At 59.8% G+C, this 17598-nt stretch overlaps 2 protein-coding genes across 5 annotated transcripts in view; both read left to right on the forward strand.

The window, feature by feature from the left end:
- Window positions 1-6171, forward strand: part of RAB5B (RAB5B, member RAS oncogene family) — an 18741-nt gene extending 12570 nt beyond the window's left edge. Inside the window, exons 3-6 of one of the 2 annotated variants that reach the window (XM_084610320.1) lie at window positions 317-468; window positions 674-796; window positions 1488-1581; window positions 2634-6171. In XM_084610320.1, the coding sequence (XP_084466446.1) occupies window positions 317-468; window positions 674-796; window positions 1488-1581; window positions 2634-2749 (485 nt within the window). In that variant the 3' untranslated portion in view covers window positions 2750-6171. The remainder of the gene's footprint in view (window positions 1-316; window positions 469-673; window positions 797-1487; window positions 1582-2633) is intronic. The other variant, XM_084610321.1, reaches the window with a different exon arrangement.
- Window positions 2927-17598, forward strand: SUOX (sulfite oxidase). Of its 3 annotated transcripts, XM_084610318.1 has the most exons (5): window positions 9700-10779; window positions 11899-12108; window positions 12716-12782; window positions 13751-13913; window positions 14716-17598. In XM_084610318.1, exons 3-5 carry the CDS (start codon window positions 12727-12729, stop codon window positions 16159-16161), a joined length of 1665 nt encoding a protein of 554 aa, XP_084466444.1. In that variant the 5' UTR covers window positions 9700-10779; window positions 11899-12108; window positions 12716-12726; the 3' UTR covers window positions 16162-17598. The 3 variants fall into 3 exon arrangements, with proteins under 3 accessions (XP_084466445.1, XP_084466444.1, XP_084466443.1); XM_084610319.1 differs by lacking the exons at window positions 9700-10779; window positions 11899-12108 and adding an exon at window positions 2927-3016; XM_084610317.1 differs by lacking the exon at window positions 11899-12108 and having other exon boundaries at window positions 9701-10779.

Below are 17598 nucleotides of genomic sequence, written 5' to 3' on the forward strand. Positions count from 1 at the left end.
CGCACAGCAGCTGGGTTTCAGCAATAGGGGGTGAATGTTTATGTCAATGTCCAAACTTGAAATGATTAACCTGTTCCTGTGTGAACGATGCCTAGAGAGCAGCATGCTCCAAGGTCCTAGATTCGGAGTCAGGAGACCTGGCTTTGCCAACGACTTGCTGTGTCCCCTTGGGCGAGTCACTTCCCCTTCTGGGCTTTGCCTGTCAATCTACTTAGATTGACAGCTCTCCAGGATAGGGCCTCTCTTGCTGTACGCACAGAACCCAGCGCAACGGGCTGAGTGCTACTTGTACCACTGTCTCCTTTCCTCTCAACAGCGGCGTTTCTCACACAGTCCGTCTGCCTGGATGACACAACAGTCAAGTTTGAGATCTGGGACACAGCTGGCCAGGAGAGATATCACAGTCTGGCCCCAATGTATTACCGGGGGGCACAAGCTGCCATTGTGGTCTATGACATCACCAACCAGGTACATTTGGAGTTCTCCCTTAGCTTTCCTGGTGCCAGGGGGAATAGGGAGGCACGGAATTGTCCCAGTCTAGGAGGAAGGATGGTCTCAGGGTTAAGGCAAGGGGCTGGGAAACCTGGGTTCTGTTTCTAGCTTGGCTGCAGACTCGCCCAGAGTCTGGCAGGTCGCTGACTTTACGCTGTCCTCTCTCACCTTTCTCTTCCAGGAAACGTTTGCCCGAGCGAAGACATGGGTGAAAGAGCTACAGCGGCAAGCCAGCCCCAGCATCGTCATAGCCTTAGCGGGCAACAAGGCTGACCTCGCCAACAAGCGCATGGTAGAATATGAAGTGAGTAGCTAGGGTTTGTGGACTTGGCTAAGGCTTCCCAGCCCCCCGAGTTTGAAAGCCTCTTGGCATCTAGCTGCAGCAGCCCGGGAGTCTCTGCTCTGGCCAGGGGCCGGCCAGCCGGCAGCTTTTGGGCCCGTTGGGCACATGCTGTCAGGTACGCCCAGTGGCAGTGAGAACCTGAGTGTGGATTAGATTTCCCCTTCCTAGTGCAGCCACCACACAGGAGCGGGGGGGTCTGCAGCAGCATCGCTGCCCACAGTAAACAATCCTTGCCGTGTCAGCAGCCCCTCTGAGCGGCACGGGGCGTTCTCCACCCTGCCCTGCGAGGTGGATCACTGCTCCCGTCTCGCTGGCGGGAATCCATTTCCACTGCTCAAAGGGCAGCTGGCTAGGCCTGTCAGCACAGCCGAGCCCCTGCAAAGCGCTGAGCGGCATAGTCTCTGCAGCAGCCTCTCAAAGCCTCCGATAGAGCAGCGTTTGCTGCTTCCTGCCTCCAGTCCATTGTGGTTAACGGTCCATCTCTGGAGCTGCTGGCTTGGCTGCATAGCAGAGGACCTCGGCCTCTTCTGTAGAGGCGGGACTGTCAGTGCCGGTAAAAGGGCCTCGTTGGTGGGTCTGGCCACCACTCACCCTTCCCACGCCCTCCAGGCAGGAACCCCCCGGAACAGTGATACTTGTGTCTCTGTTACAGGAGGCACAAGCCTACGCTGATGACAACAGCCTGTTGTTCATGGAGACGTCTGCCAAGACAGCGATGAACGTTAACGATCTCTTCCTGGCAATCGGTAAGGTGTGGGTGCTGGACGGCATCCGCCCCAGGGCAGTAGACAGGCCGAAGGTGCCCCTGGCCTGCTGCAGATCCACCAGGCTTCTGTGTCAGGAGCTCTGCACCAGGTGGCTGCGGGAGGCAGTTCCCACCTGAGCTCTGTACAGATGCTGATTCATGCAGCCCATGTGGAGGGCTGGAGCCCCATGGGGAGCCCCCCTTCCTGTCCTGCTCCAGGACATAACATGGTTCCTAAGGGCGTTTCTGGGGGTGGGGGGGGAGCTTACTGCTGAATATTCAGTAAGGAAGCAAGCCGTGATTTGTTGTCAGGCTCTGGTGCGGGGTCAACGTGGAGGCTCCATGCTGAAGCAGCATTAGCCTTGGAAGACTCGGAGGGGACCAGGGACGAAGATCTCCCTTAGGGAAGTGCCAGGCTAGCCTTTGCAGTTACGGATTACGCTGCTGGGTCTTTGCCCTCGAACACCTTCCACATCCCTGCTTGGTCACGGAGCCGACTGAAACCGTGGCTCCTTCTCACATCTCCAGGGCTGCCTCATTTCTGATTTTCTTAGCACCTTCGTCTTTAGTGCCTTCAAATCCACCTGGGCAAACAAAAGCCCTGGGAGCTGCCACTTGCGCAGAATCTGCATCGCCTGGGACGTTTCCAAATCTCCGCGTCCACGTAAAGGCCCTGGGAGCTCGGCTGGCTCCTTCTGGCCTGGGTGGAGCCTGTAATGGTCGGTTGTGCAGCAGGACCTGCACGTGAGCTTTGAGGGGAGCAGGAGCGACTCCAGCCAGCTCTCCTGGTGCTGGCTCGCTCTGGAGGGCCGTGGGGGACACAGCAGGACAGGAGCTGGGTTCCCCCGAGAGCAGAGTGGTGGTGGCGGCAGCTGGGAGGTGGCTCTGAAATCCAGACTGGAGTCTCAGAAATGGGCCATCTGAGAACCGGCCCTGGGCAGAAGGTGGTCAGCGGCGTTGTTGTGGCCCAAGGGGCTGGGAGGGGAGCGGTTGCTGTTACTGCTCCCCTCCGTTGGCCTCGCTCACTCTCCCCTCTCCCCCCCCCCCCTCCAGCCAAGAAGCTGCCAAAGAGCGAGCCCCAAAGCACGAGTGGCGTGGCGGGAAGGAGCCGAGGCGTGGACCTCCACGAGCAGAGCCAGCAGAACAAGAGCCAGTGTTGTAGCAACTGAAGGGTGGCTTTCGAGAGAGGCCGACGCGAGAGGAAGAGCTAAGATATAACCTCCATTCCCACCCCTGCCCACCACACTTCACCTCCCCTAACACCGGCACACCGACACCCGTCTGAACCGAATCCCTCCTGATGCCTCTAACTGCACTTTTTAATGCTTCAGAACCACCGCCAGACACCTGTCCCCCCCGCGCCCCCCAGTGACAGTGGAACTAGATCGACCGGGGACTTGACTTCCAAAAACCAAACTCTTCGCTTTGTATTACAGGTGCAAATAGCTACCTAATTCTGATTGATTCCTCCCTCCCCCCCACCCCCTCTGTGTTCTCGGTCCTGTAACACCTGTCCTCTTCTGCCCATCCCCCCCCTTTATTTAATGCTGGGGGGAGGGGCCCAAAGGAGGTGGAAACTTAACCCTTGTAGGTTTATTTCATGAAGAATAAGTTGAATGGGGACCTACAGAAAACGCTATTTCTGAGGGTGTCTTGTGGGTTTTCTCTTTAATTTTTATCCTGTTTTTTTCATCTGTTTCAATGTTTGGGGGATGGGGGAAGCTGCAGTGTCCTTAATTTCTTCCTGGGTGGCCTTTCCGGCAAGGGAGTGGAAGTGGTGGGGGAACGGGGGGAAGTGAGGGGTGGAATCCTGTGCTCTAGAATCAGGCCTCCTGCTGGCTAGCATGGATCGCTGTGAAGCGAACACAGACAATGACTCTTCAGTGCTGCGAAGTCTCAGCAGCATGAATAGAATCATGAACTACGTTCCCGTAATCCCCCTGATCTTGGTAACGCCAGGCCAGTGCACCCAGCGTCAGCTGGTGGATGGATTCTACAGCTGTGTGGCAAATGGTATCATTAATACTGACTTGGGTGGGGGTGTAAAACCCCAAAGTTTCGGCTGCGCCCAGTATCTTGCAGTGATACGCCCCTCAAGAGCTCCTGGCCTCTCGGAGCCGTTGGTTTATTCTTCCCCCATCACCAGGCGCTCAAATTCTCTGGTTTGCACTTTAATCTCCCGTCTGTCCAGTTGAGCTTATTTTGTCTTGGGCCACATTCAGTTTAAGCTAGCTGGAGGGCTCCTGGGGGGGGTCACCGCACTGATTTCTGCTGCTCCCTCCGCGAAGAGGAACCCACCAAAGGTTTTATTCTCTGGGCTCCAGTCTGCTCCTGTGTTGTGTAAGCTGCAGAGCTCCACACTATGTGCAGGGAAACTGGGCTCGCTTTGTCTGTTACACTGCAGTCCCAAGTGACTAGCAAGGATCACTTCAGAATGGGGGGGGGGTCATAAAATAGTCCCAGAGCAGGGGTGTCCCCTCTTTGTCTGTAGGAGGGGGTGGGGTGGTGAGCGTGCTGAGCAGCAAACCTAGGGAGCTCCAGGAGGGACATGGGGCTGGGAGTTGGTGTTAAAGAAGGTGAGGCCATGCAAAGGCAGGGGACCTGCCTTCCTGGTCCTGGGAATGGCAGCTGTGCTGTGTACTTCCCCTTCCCTGGGCCCCTGTCCAGCTCAGCATGTGTGGATCGGCTCCCTTGCCTTTCTAGCATGGGCTGGAACTTGGGTGAGGTGGGGAGGGCGGATGATGCAAGGAGAGTCGTCTCCTCCCTCTGGGACGCTGGCGAGGGCTCGGCCCCTCCCCATGGAAGGGGAACACACTGGTTACCTGGAGGTGCCTGCCAGGAGAACCTGCAGGGGGAAACTGACATCAAAGCACAGTCCAGTCTGCCTCCTCTCTGGGCGCTGAGGGAGAGGGGTGTCACTGCTCCCAGGGAGGGTCTTTCGCACCTCACACCCACGCCTGCCCCAGCTGGTTACGTCGGCAGGTCACAAGCACCCAGCCTGGCTGCACGCACTCCCTGTCTGTGTAATGTCACAAACTCCGCTCCACCGCTGAGGGCCCCTTGGAAATACAAGCTCTCATGTGCAAAGTAGCCGCATGTTTTATTTGGGCTGTAAATAGCGCTTGGTTCTGTTGGGCTGGATGGGAAGCCCCCGGGGTAGTCCTGGAACAGCTGATTCCCAGGGCATCAGAGCAGCACCCCCGTAGCTTTGTTAATGATAGAGCCGCTCGTAGCGGGAACCTCCTGTTACAGGGGTTGCCTGTTCAGACAGTCTTCCCTGGGGCTTAATGTACTGTAGCAGGTTCCAAACTGGACAGCAAAACGGTCCTGGTGCCCTGCCCAGATACAGGGGGAGACCAGGGCACGGAGTCTCTTGCCTCTGGCTCTGAGCTGCCCTGAGTTGCCCGTGGATATGTTGTGACCTGCCGAGGATCTTTGACGCACCGTTACTGCTGGCACTAGCTGGCGGCTTTCCTTCGGTGCTTTGGAGGCTGACAGGGCCACAGGCTTAACTTTACGTCTTGTGGGAGTCTCCCAGAGCAGGGACAAAGGGAATCTTGCACGTCCCCCTGCACCTGTTCTCTGGATGAACTGCCTCCGGTGCTGTCAGTCCTGGCCCCTTCTGCCGGCTCAGTCGTATGTTGAGAATCGGCCGGCCCCTCCGCACTGTTCCTGCACTGGCTGTCCCGGGGAGAGCCTGCGAGGGAGCTCGTGCCTTGCTCAAGGTTCCCAGGCTGAGATGAGGATGTTGCCCTGTGTGTTTATTGGGGGTGTGTATGCGGGGGGTGGCTTTGAAGTGGGATCTCTCCAAGGGGGAGAGGTGATGCCCTCCCCCAGCACTAGCCAAACTGGAGCCCCAGCATCTTGCAGGAAGCAAGCTCCTGTCCTCCTCTCATTTTGTATTGTCTAGTCAAGCAGAGTTGAAGCAGCGAAACAACTAGGCAGGGGAAGCACCAGGCCCAGCCCAGGACGGGTGGGAAATAGATTAGGAAGTGGCTGGGAGGCTGAGCTAGCCTTTACCATCACTCCTCGCTGAGCTGGGCTGTGCGCGGGGGGCCCTTTCTTGCGGCCAGGAGACCTTCGGGAGGCTGAAGCGTGGCATGGCCTCGTGGGTATTCGGTTCTTTTCTCCTCCAGTCCCTGCAGTGACATGACACGTAACTTCCCCCTGCCACTAACACAAGGGCGTTGTTGGAGATTTCAGGCTGCACTTCTAACGTACATGGGGGGCTTTGTCCTTGCTGGAAAGACTCTGCTTACCTGTCCGACAACCAGTGCTCTTCGTGCAGCATCCACCCTGCTGGCAAAGCTGGAACGCACAGAGCCTGTGTCCAGAGTCCTCTACATTCACCAGTGTCCATAACCCTCTTACAGGAGTGTGTGTTTTCTGGCTAAATCCCTGGACCAAATTGGGACACTGCAGCTTTTGAACCCCCCCCTAATCCCGCTTGCCTTTTTTTTTTTTTTCTGATCAGTTGTTTTTGCTTTGAGAGCTCCTACATCGCATTTAAAATAACAATCATGGTAACAGAATTTAACGGCTGATTTACCAATGTATTTAATGTCAGAAAAAAATCCGTGTATTAAATGAAGCTGCTGTTTTATTGTGTCTGGAGCTAGCTGGGGGGGTATGGAGGGTTGGCTTCTCCATCCCGGAGAGAACCCGCTCTCCTCCTGGCTCCTGTGGGGTCAGATCAGGGGAGCAAAGGAATTGTTTCTGAACCCGCAGCCAGCCGGGCAGTAGACTTGTGAAAATCTACTGCCTGTCAGCCCCATCCACGGACCCCAGGGACCGAAGGGGGGGAACAGCTGAGATTTTAACTCACCTGTGCTGGGCCTCCCCTTCACGCCCGCAGGGTCTGTGCTCGTGACCAGCCATTGAGGCAAACCGGAATGATCCTGGGTACGCCGAAGGCAGTTCCCTTGCCTGTGCGCCCAGCTCCCCCAGCCCAGGCCGGGCTCTGATCCTGGGGTACTGAGCACAGCAGGATGCAGATCCCCTACGGCTATTGCAGAGCTGCTCTCGCCCCCAGCCCTCTCTGGAGGAGGGTGCCTGGAGCACAAGGCTGTAGTTGGGGGCTTAGGCTTGTCCTTTGCCTGGCTGGTCAGCAGAGGGTGCAGTTGAGCAGCCTGTAAGCCAAAGCTCATGACTGGCAGGGCCTGGCCTGGCACCAGCTTAGGGGTGTCACCGGATTTATCAAGGTGCCTGTTGGAGGGGGTTGAGTGTCACATGCCCCCCCCCCCCCGCTCCCAAACAGGGCCAGCCTGAGCCCAGCTCCCCAGCACCCACCTGCACTTGCTTTGATGTGAATTCCTGGGCTGGGGCAGAATCCCACCATGCCCAGTGAGCACAGGTGGGTTGCCCCCCTCTGGGGGGTGATAGACAAGGGGTTTCAGTCAGGCCACCTGATACTCCCACTGAGGGAGTGTGACTGGCAGGAAACCACCTCTAGCCTGCAGCCAGGTCGGGCTACGGACGTGCTTCTCGGGAGCTGAGAGACGCAAGTTGAAGGCCCAAGTGGATGGGACTGGGTGTCTGTCTGTCTGGGCACCAGCTGCTTCAGGCTCCAGGTGGTCAAGTGGCCTGAGCAACCTCTTTCCTCGGCTCTAGCAGTCTCTGTTCCTAACGCCTCTTGTGACCAGCAGGAGCCAGGAGTGTGAATGCATGGCACAGCGGGGTTGCCTCTCTGCCCCCGCCTGCTAAGAGCTGGGCTGATGTCACCATCCACAGGTGCAGAGTTAAATCAACAAGTGACAGGAGGGGTCAGATTGGGTCCTAGGCGAAGGCGAGGGAGACTGTGATTTCTCTGCGGCTGGGGCAAGTCCAGGTCGGAAGCGGGGGGAAGTCCTGTGTGTCCATGGGCTGGCCTGAGGCTGGTTCAGCCCAGTTCCTACTGGGCGTGATTGGTACCAAGTGGCCTCCTGCCTGGCAGCCTTGGCACTGGCCTTAAGGGCTCGTGTCATAAATATACAGCTAAGGGTAGCATAAAATTCCTCCTTACCTGCAAGGGGTTCAGAAGCTCAAATAACCTGGTTGGCACCTGACCAAAGGAACCAATGCGGACAAAAGATACTTTCAAATCTGCATCAGAGGGGAGCCGTGTTAGCCCAGATCTGGAAAAGCAGCCAAGAGTCCTGTAAGAAGAACAGGAGGACTTGCGGCACCTTAGAGACTAACCCATTTATTTGAGCGTAAGCTTTCGTGAGCATCTGATGAAGTGAGCTTATGCTCAAATAAATGGGTTAGTCTCTAAGGCGCCACAAGTCCTCCTGTTCTCTTTACGGATACAGACTAACACGGCTGCTCCTCGGAGACATGAGTCCTGTGGCACCTTAGAGACGAACAGGCGTATTGGAGCATAAGCTTTGGTCGGCTGCATGGGGGCGAGGAGAGGCTTTGGTTTGGGTTCTGTGTTTCTGTGTGTGTTCGCTCCTGGGATTAAGCGGGACTGGACATCAGTCCATGTCCTCCAAACCCTTCTGAGCCAGTCTCTCCTATTACAGAAATTGTAAGTATAGCCAGGTAAGGGAGATTAGTTTATCTTTGATTTCACAGCTTGTGAATCTTCCCTTTGCTGGAGGGAGGCTTATCCCTGTTTTGTTGTAACTTTGAAGCTAAGGTTCGGGGGGGGGGGGTTCCTCTGTGTTTTGTGCATCTTTTGTTACCCTGTAAAGTTCTCTTCCCACCTGACTTTACAGAGGGGATTTTTACCTTTTTCTTTTTTTTTTTTTTTTTTAATTTTAAATAAAATTCTTCTTTTAAGAACGGATTGATTTTTTTTTCTCTTTTTTTTCTTTTCAGTGTCCAAAGATCCAGGGGTTTGGGTCTGTGTTCACTTTGTAACCAATTGGTTAGGATATTATTCTCCAGCCTCCCCAGGAAAGGGGGTGAAGGGGTTTGGGGGGATATTTTGGGGGAACAGGAACGCCAAGTGGGCCTTTCCCTGATTCTTTGTCTAAATCACTTGGTGGTGGCAGCGTACTGTTCAAGGGCAAGATGGAATTTGTGCCTTGGGAAACTTTTTCATCTAAGCGGGTAAAAATAAGCTTAGGGGGTCTTGCAGGCGGGTCCCCACATCTGTACCCCAGAGTGGGGAAGTAACCCTGACAGCTCGTCCTGGGCAGGGGCTGAGATGCACTGTGGGGCAAGCCCCTGGCACTACCTGAGGGCAGAGCGCCTCTTCCCTGTTCATCATGAACACTTCTGCCTGGCTGGTTCTCCCGAGGCTGATGCCAGGAGGGAGGGGCTCAGCATGGGGAGGGGGCAGGGGGAGGTGCAATGGCTTTGTGCGAACTCCCACGCATGGTAATGAGCATAGGCCCCGGTCTGCCCCCTCAGAAGGGGCTGAGGCATGGTACACTTGGCATTTGACAAACTGGGCAAGGTGGCACCTTGCTGCTCTTCTCTTCCTGCGTGTGCCAGGGGCTGGGGAGTTTGGAGAATGGGGGAGGTGGGAAATAGAATCTGCTCCTTCCCAGCTCTCAGCCATGCTGGTCCACAGTGATAAACGTTCTCTGGCACTGTGGGCTGGCCAAGGCTGGGCCCTGCCTAGATCTTGGGCAGGGCGAGGGACCCGCAGAAGGCTAGTTCTGCTCAATGGCCTGTTGCTGGCCCTATGCAGCTACCTGCTTCCCCCCACTTCTCCATGGATTAAGACTTTCCTCTGGCTGAAGAAGCCATTCATAGGGAGGGGCTGAGCTGCCTGGGTGTGTGGGCCGGGGGGGAGGTTTCCCAGGGCATGAGCTGGCTGGTTGTAGGGTAGCTGCACCCCTCCACACACATACGGCTGGGTCTGAAAGGGGGAATTGCTGCCCCTTGCCAGCTGCCGAGTGGGTTCCTGGGTTTGAATTGGGCTGGCAGGGGTATGGCCCTGGGAGAGATGGCTGATGGAGTCTTGCACTGAAAGGTCATGGGTTCAAAGTCAGCTGCTGGGGGCACTTGCCAGAATTTGCTCCTGTTTCGTGTCCGAGTGGGTCTGTCTCTGGTTTCCAGGGGTTGTGTCTACGCAGCAAAATGTGTCCTTACAACTGGCACTAACAAGCACCCCTCCCCTCCCCGCACCCCTCCCCTCCCCACACCCTGCCTCTGCTAAGGCTGAAGAGGGCCGCGGAGCTAGCTCCCTCCAATACCACCCCTCACCTCGGCTTGCTCTGGAGCGAATTCAGGATCGCAGGACGGAGTCTCACTTACTCTGGTTTTGCGCTTGGGGCTGGGGGACAAGGGTAGATTTTTGCAACCTTTGCACTTCTGGTCTGGAGCTGTACGGAGACTGGGCTGGTTCCCAGTGGAAATTAGAGCAGTCTCAGGGCTGCTCTAACGTACTGAGCTGGGCCATGCAGAACAGCTATAGGGTGGAGCCCTTCCTCCCTTGGTCTGCTGCTTAGCAGCCAGGGCTACTGTAGAGCCTTTCCACAAGCTGTATGCCTGTGACCGAACCCCCCCTCCCCCCTCCGGGGCAGGGCCTGTGAGTTTCTTGGGGCTGTTGGAGTGGTGTCCCAGGACCTTAGCCCAGGGCAAACTCCTGCATTCAATTCACAGCCAGGAGCAGCCCCCGGGGCTGGGAGCAGTGGGCGGATTAGGCTGTAGGTTAAGGTAAGTGGCTGTGTATTTCGTGGTGGAAAGATGGTACCCCCCTACTGTGGCCTCCGCTCCCTCCTGTAGCCAGGAGCCCCGGGCTGCTGCCAGGGGCGAGGAACCGCGTGTAATTTACGGTACTGCCCCAGCCCGGGCGGGGAGCCAGAGCTGCACCCTGGTCCTAGCGCGGCCAGGCCGGGCCTTACCCCGTGAATCGCTGGCGGCTGGGTTTTGCCCTGGTGCCCCAATGAGCTGTGGGGAGGGGGAGGGGTCCCAGGTGAGTTTGCAGGTGCCCTGACGAGCCCCCCCGCACCCCCAAATCCCACCCTCCCTCACTGCAGCCACGTCACCCCCGGGGTCAGGGCGGCTGGCGCCCGCCCTCGCCCCCTGCGTGGGAACCAGCAGGCACGTGCTGCTCCTGGGGCAGGCCCCGCCCCCCGCGGCTGCGCGCGGCCTCTGGCCCTTTAAATCGCCGCTGCCCCGCCCCAGGGGGCGGGGTTCGGCTCCACCCCTGACGTCACTCCCCGAGGACACGCCCGTCCCCGGCCCTAAAGGCGCAGGCTCAGGGCAGGGGGCTGGTTACGGAGCGCGGTGACGTTTCTTCCCCCGCGCGCCGTGGTCATAGGTGGGTGACGGGGGTGCGCTGGGGGTGCGTGGAGGGGTTGCCCTGGGGGCTGTGGGGTGCATGGAGGGTTGCCCTGGGGGCGGGGCGCCCTGTGGGGTGCATGGAGGGTTGCCCTGGGGGCGGGGCGCCCTGTGGGGTGCATGGAGGGTTGCAGTGGGGGGGGCCCTGTGGGGTGTATGGAGGGTTGCAGTGGGGGTTGCCCTGGGGGCAGGGTGCTCTGTGGGGGGGTTGCCCTGGGGGCAGGGTGCTCTGTGGGGTGCGAGGGGGGCTGCCTGGGGGCAGGGTGCTCTGTGGGGTGCATGGAGTGTTGCAGTGTGGGGTGCCCTGGGGGCTGTAGGGTGCATGGAGGATTGCAATGGGGGCAGGGCGCTCTGTGGGGGGGTTGCCCTGGGGGCAGGGTGCTCTGTGGGGTGCATGGAGTGTTGCAGTGTGGGGTGCCCTGGGGGCTGTAGGGTGCATGGAGGATTGCAATGGGGGCAGGGTGCTCTGTGGGGTGCGAGGGGGGCTGCCTGGGGGCAGGGTGCTCTGTGGGGTGCATAGGGGGCTGCCCTGGGGGGCAGGGCGCTCTGTGGGGGAGACTGGCTGGGGGCGGTGTTCTGGGACTCCATGGTGCTCTGCCTGTACATTGCTCCTTGCCTGGTGGGCGCTAAGGAGCATTTGGGGGCAGAGTCTGTACATTGTTCCCCTCTCCCACCTGTTCTGGGCTCCCCCTGGCAGGGTCTGGATAGGGATTTGGGCCATGTTGGGCCTCCCCTTCTTTCTCCATGTGCAGTGCCCAGTTGTATGGGGAGCCTGGTCCCCAAGTGTTTGGGGGGGCTGCAGGAGGTGGCAGAAACACCCCCCAGCTGGCTGATGGGGGCAGGTGTGTTTGTGGGGATGGTTCCGGGAGGGGGTGACTGTGTGTGGCCTGGGACAGATGGAGTAAGAAGTTCTTTCTGGGTTGATCTGGTCCAAATTCCTCTGTGCTCCTGTTCCCTCCTTCCCCAGCCTGGCCCCCACGTCCTGGGAGCTGATTTGCATTTGGTGACTCTTTAGCGGTTATTTTCCCTGCGGGCCAAGCTTGCTCTGACTCTGGCCGACCCAAGCCCCTGGCTGCAGCCCAGTTTCTCTTTCATCCAGTTCGTAGATCCGATGCAAAGAAATCTCCGTCTCAGTGATTAGATCCCAATGGGCCGGGGCGGCTGCATCCAGGAGTTTGGGCAGGTTCCTAAGTCAGCTGAATCCCGTGGTGCCGGATGCCCAGAACTGGGTGTTGACTTGTCCACCTGCCTCATCCCCATCCCAACAAAGATCCCGTGCGTTCGCCCCCAGGAGCTGTTTGAACACGAGGTTAGGGGCTGTGTGTGTGTGTGTGGGGGGGTTAAATCCGGACACGCAGTTGGTCTGGGCTGTGCTGTGGCCCCTACCCTGGGGGTTTAGAATAGAAGGAAGAGATACTGCTGGGTAATCCCTCCGGGAAAACGAGGCCTGAACGCTCCAGGGAAACACGGCCTGAGAGGCTGGCGCTGGCAGGACCGAAGCCAGGAACTCTGCCAAGCTGGAGCAGGGCTCGGCTGCCCATTCCAGCCGCTGGATCAATGTCCCGCCTTCCTGAATGGTGGTTCGGCTTTGCGGACAGCTTCTCCGGTGGGGGCGGGAGGATCGGCCAAGCCAGCCGCGTCCTGCCCCGATCCCTTTGCTGACTGATCTGGGAACTGTGGCTCGGACATGGCTCCTGGTGGCTGGTCTCCGGTTTGAGCTGGGACCCCCAGCAGAGGTGTGCTCATTGCTGTGGGATCTGGGATACCTGCCCTGGGAGGAGGAAGCTGCTGCGTGTGCCCCTCGTCCCCCCCCTCACCCCCCCAGGACTGTTCCTGCCTTGCTTGTTTGGGCATCTCAGGGGTTTGTGGGTTGCAGACGAGGTCATTTATCTCTTGTTCTTTCGCTCCCTGCACAGGTCTGGCAGAGATGCTGCTGCTCAGACCCATCATGAGAGGACCCTGGGGCCTCCAGAGAACACCTAGGTATGAGAGGCATTACAGCTCCCCTGCTGCTCCAGCCCTGGGCCCCCCAACACCGCTCTGCTGGTGAACCTCGATCCTGCCCTGCAGCCCCCTGCTAGCCCAGTTCCTTGCCTCCCACAGCTCTGCCGGTGCCCCTCACTCCCCAGCCCCCTGCTAGCCCAGCCCTGGGCTCCCCTGCAGCTCCGCTGGTGAACCTCAGTCCTGACCTGCGGCCCCTAGGATCACAAAGAAAAAAGCAGGGGAGGGAACTGGAGTGAACTTCCTTTGGGATTCTCTTTAGGACAGCTGCTGCTTTGACACCTTGCCAGGATTTTGCAAAATCACCCAGGGGCTTTAATCTGATCTGGGATCTAATCTAATCTCTGCGGTCCCCCTGCAGACAGTTCTCAGCCCCAGGGGAGCCCGAGCCCGAGAGCAGGAGTGTTTCATCTGGTATGGCTCTATGGCTGGTAATTTTGTCAGACCTGTGGGGGAGGAACACTGGGTTAATGTTCCACCGGGTTCTGGACTGGGAAGGAGTCCATGGACCAGCTGCCGAAAGCAGCTCTCAAAGGAACAGCTCACACCAGAGGGAGCCCGGTGGCTGGAGGCTGAAATGCAGCCACCTCTGGGGTGGCAAGCGGCAGTTGCTTAACAGCCGCACAGCAATGGTGGCCTAGCAAAGGAGGGGAACAGGACTCCCGAGTCTGGCAGGTATTACTTTAGAGAGGCAGAATGTAATTAGCTGGGTTGGAAGTGGGCCAGAAACGTGGGGAAGGGGGAGAGCACCCCTTGCTGAGCCCCACCTTGCTCAGCACAGCACCCCCTAGGGCCCCCTAGAGAGCACCCCCTGCTGCACAGCCAGTAGATTTGGGATAGTTGGCAAGCAAGCAGGACTGGTGATGGGCTTGCACCCTGGGTGTCCTGTAGATCCCAGGGAGGTTGCTGAGGGATTTTTGCCCTCACTGAAGTCCTGGTTTCTCCCCCAGGTTGGCAGCTGTGGCCTGGAGGTCCCACCCCCAAGTCTGCACCCCCTCCCGCACTTATGGCACCTGGAGAGCTGGTGACGGCAGCCAGAGATGGAAGGTCATGGCTGTGGGTGCTCTGCTGGGCCTGGGCGCCGGCCTGGCCTATGGAGATCACCGCAGACAGGTGAGAAAGGAGCTGGGACCAGCATCATGGGGTCGGTGGCTCCCCGGAGCCTCCGTGGAGTGGGAGGGGCCCGTGCTGGGGGGAGGCGTGGAAGCAGCAGGTGGGGAGGCAGTGGGTACTGGTGCTCAGCTCTCTGCCTCAGGGCACAAAGGTGGGGAAGGAGGCATGGTCTAGTGGTTAGAGTGGGAGGGCTGGGAACCAGGACTCCTGGGTTCTCTCCCCAGCTCTGGGAGGGGTGTGGGATCTAGTGGTTAGAGTTGGGAGCCAGAACTCCTGGGTTTTGTCTCTGACTCTGGGTGGGGCATGGGATCCAGTGGTTAGAGCTGGGAGCAGGACTCCTGGGTTCTGTCTCTGGGAGGGGCGTGGGATCCAGTGGTTAGAGCTGGGAGCCAGAACTCCTGGGTTCTGTCACTGGGAGGGGTGTGGGATCTAATGGTTAGAGCTGGGAGCCAGAACTCCTGGGTTCTGTCACTGGGAGGGGCGTGGGATCCAGTGGTTAGAGCTGGGAGCCAGGACTCCTGGGTTCTGTCACTGGGAGGGGTGTGGGATCCAGTGGTTAGAGCTGGGAGCCAGGACTCCTGGGTTCTGTCTCTGGCTCTGGGAGGGGCGTGGGATCCAGTGGTTAGAGCTGGGAGCCAGGACTCCTAGTCCCACTCCCAGTTCTGCCCCTGATGTGCTGCATAGCCTGCAGTGCGTCCCTTCCCCCTCTGAGTCCCATTCCCCCGAGGCGGGTGGGGGGCCGGGCCCTCAGAGGCCTGTGGTGGACGTTGGCGGCCGCACTCGTGAGTCCATCTCTCTGCAGGCGTCAGAGGCCGAGCCGAACGCTGTGGCCGTGCCCGGGGCGCCGTACCCCGTGTTCACCCGCCAGGAGGTGGGGCGGCACCGCAGCCTGGCCGAACGGGTCTGGGTGACCTACGGAAGCGAGGTCTTTGACATCACCGACTTCGTGGAGCTGCACCCGGGGGGCAAGAGCAAGATCCTGCTGGCAGCGGGGGGCGCCCTGGAGCCGTTCTGGGCCATGTACGCCGTGCACAGCCAGGAGCACGTGCTGGAGATCCTGCGGGGCTACAAGGTGGGGGAGCTGAGCCCCGAGGAGCCGAGCCAGCCCGCCCAGGGGGACCCCTACTCCGGGGACCCCCCTCGGCACCCTGCCCTCAAAGTCAACAGCCTCAAGCCCTTCAACGCGGAGCCGCCGGCTGAGCTGCTGACCGAGAACTACCTGACTCCTAACCAGCTCTTCTTCAAGCGCAACCATCTGCCGGTGCCGGCCGTGGACCCCGCCCGCTATCGGCTGGAGGTGGAGGGGCCGGGGGGCCGGGTGCTGGTGTTCTCGCTGCCGGAGCTCAAGCACCGGTTTCCCAAGCACGAGGTGACGGTCACCCTGCAGTGTGCCGGGAACCGCCGCTCGGAGATGAGCCGCGTCCGGCAGGTGAAGGGGCTGGAGTGGGGCGTGGCGGCCATCAGCACGGCCCGCTGGGGCGGCGTCCGGCTCCGGGACGTCCTGGCGCACGCCGGTTACACGGAGGAGGACGAGGAGGCCGGGGAGCGTCACGTCTGCTTCGAGGGCCTGGATAAGGACCTGAGCGGGGCAGCCTACGGCGCCTCCATCCCCTACCGTGCGGCCATGGGCCGCGGGGCCGAGGTGCTGCTGGCCTACGAGATGAACGGCGAGGAGTTGCCGCAGGACCACGGCTACCCGCTGCGGGTGGTGGTACCAGGCGTGGTGGGCGCCCGCAACGTCAAGTGGCTGGGCCGGGTCTCTGTGAGCCGGGAGGAGAGCCCGAGCCACTGGCAGCAGAATGACTACAAGGGGTTCTCGCCCGCCGTGGACTGGGACACAGTGGATTTCACCACGGCCCCCGCCATCCAGGAGCTGCCCGTCCAGTCGGCCATCACAGACCCCGCGCCAGGCGCCACCGTCCCACCCAGGGAGCTGACGGTCAAGGGCTACGCCTGGAGCGGGGGCGGGCGCGGCGTGGTCCGCGTGGACGTCTCGCTGGATGGCGGCCGGACGTGGCACGTGGCCGAGCTGATGGGCGAGGAGCAGCGGCCAGGCCGGGCCTGGGCATGGCGCCTGTGGCGGCTCACGGCCCCTGTGCCCCCCGACCACACGGAGCTGGACATCGTCTGCAAGGCCGTGGACACCAGCTACAACGTGCAGCCCGACACGGTGGAGCCCATCTGGAACCTGCGGGGAGTGCTGAGCAACGCCTGGCACCACGTCCGCGTCACTGTGGCTGAGGATTAACGGGGGGGAGAAGCACAGGGGAGACATGCAGCCCCCCCGCCCTCCCCCGCAGCGCCCTCTGTCTCCGGATGGATAGAGATGGGTGGCCAAGTCAGGGAGGGAGTCCCTGAAACGGATCCACCCAGCCCCAGGGGGAGCTTGGAGAGGCCGATTCAGGGGCAGCTCTCCCCTGCCCCCCCGCTTCTCCAGGGCTCCCTTCCTGGGGGCCTGGCCTAGGAACGATTCCCTCTCTGGAGGGGTCTGATGGGCAGGCAGAGCTGAGCAGTGACCCTCAGGGAGGAGGCGGGGGGACAGAGTGGGCTAGTAAGCCAGGGGCTGCGGCCCTTTGTGAGATGAGTTTGGTGGGTCTCAGCCTACTTCCCACAAGGACAGGGGAGTGGGTCCTTGGCACTGAAATACCATTCCAGCTGGCCCCACACGGCCCCTCTGCTGGCAGCCCCGACGGGGAGCCCCAGCCTGGACCGGGCTGTGGGGATGGTGGTTATCCCTGGAGGCAGGTGGCCCCCGGAGCGGGCTGGGGCAGGCTGGCAGGGGCACGGGGAGAAAGCTGTTCCAGGCCCGGGCCAGGACGGCAGCGCCCAGTTCTCCCGCTAGTGCTGTTATTCCTGCCCACGTCCCCCCATTAACCCAGCGTAAAATCCACCCCCCGCCCTTTCCCTGCTGGCTGCCGCCCCCTTCTCCTCACCTGCCCTTAGTGCTCTGGGCCCCCTCTGCGCCAGCCTGTGCCTTCTGGTTCAGAGCCTCTTCATCCTCTGCCCCCTGGCGCTGCCCCAGCATGGCCCAGCGCCCTCCTGCCACGTCGCTGGCCTGTTCGCCAACCTATCCACTGCGTCTCAGCCTGGGCCCTTCCTCGTTGCTGGGCTCCCCCCATGGGAAGTGTCAGATGCAGGCGGTCATAAAGATTGTGCTGGGTTATGGACTCGTCTTGTTAATTTACAGGCCAGCTGGCTGCCCACCAAGGCTTTCCAGGGTTAACCATTGCCTGGGGTCAGGCTGAGGTTAAAAGTCCGGGGGTGGAAGTCCGGGGCACCTGCTCTGTGTTCTCCTCGCAGCAGGAGCTGAGCATGAGTCTGACGAGCTCATGTCCTGGGCCGGGGAATGATCCAATTTCTAAACAGATCAAACCACCACAGCCAATCTGCCCAGCCTGGCTCTGCTGGTGCCATCTTCCTCAGGGGCTGGGATCGAGAGTCGGGTGAGGGGACTTTCCTCTGATCCCCCACTAGGAAGATGCTACATAAATGTCCCCCTGTGCTGTGGTCAGTGGCTCCCTTGGCTGGTCAGTCTGCAGGTATGTTAAAAGCCATAAGCTGTATGCTGGCCAGGAATTCTCCACCAGGATGTGTGGCTTCCCCCAAAGTGAAACTTTTCCCCAGGAAAATTTCAGGTTTTTTTTCTGTTGAGAAAATGTTTAAATAAAATCTTTACTCTGAGGCA

Source organism: Lepidochelys olivacea, assembly GCF_965140295.1.
Source record: "Lepidochelys olivacea isolate rLepOli2 genome assembly, chromosome: 20".
Taxonomy (NCBI): domain Eukaryota; kingdom Metazoa; phylum Chordata; order Testudines; family Cheloniidae; genus Lepidochelys; species Lepidochelys olivacea.

What these genes read in the sequence shown, in the direction of transcription:
- SUOX (XM_084610319.1), top strand. Translation starts at nt 12,727, where the DNA reads ATGCTGCTGCTCAGACCCATCATGAGAGGACCCTGGGGCCTCCAGAGA. An exon ending in GGCCTCCAGAGAACACCTAG is followed by an intron (nt 12,783 to 13,750) that starts GTATGAGAGGCA and finishes TTTCTCCCCCAG; the next exon opens with GTTGGCAGCTGTGGCCTGGA. An exon ending in ATGGAGATCACCGCAGACAG is followed by an intron (nt 13,914 to 14,715) that starts GTGAGAAAGGAG and finishes ATCTCTCTGCAG; the next exon opens with GCGTCAGAGGCCGAGCCGAA.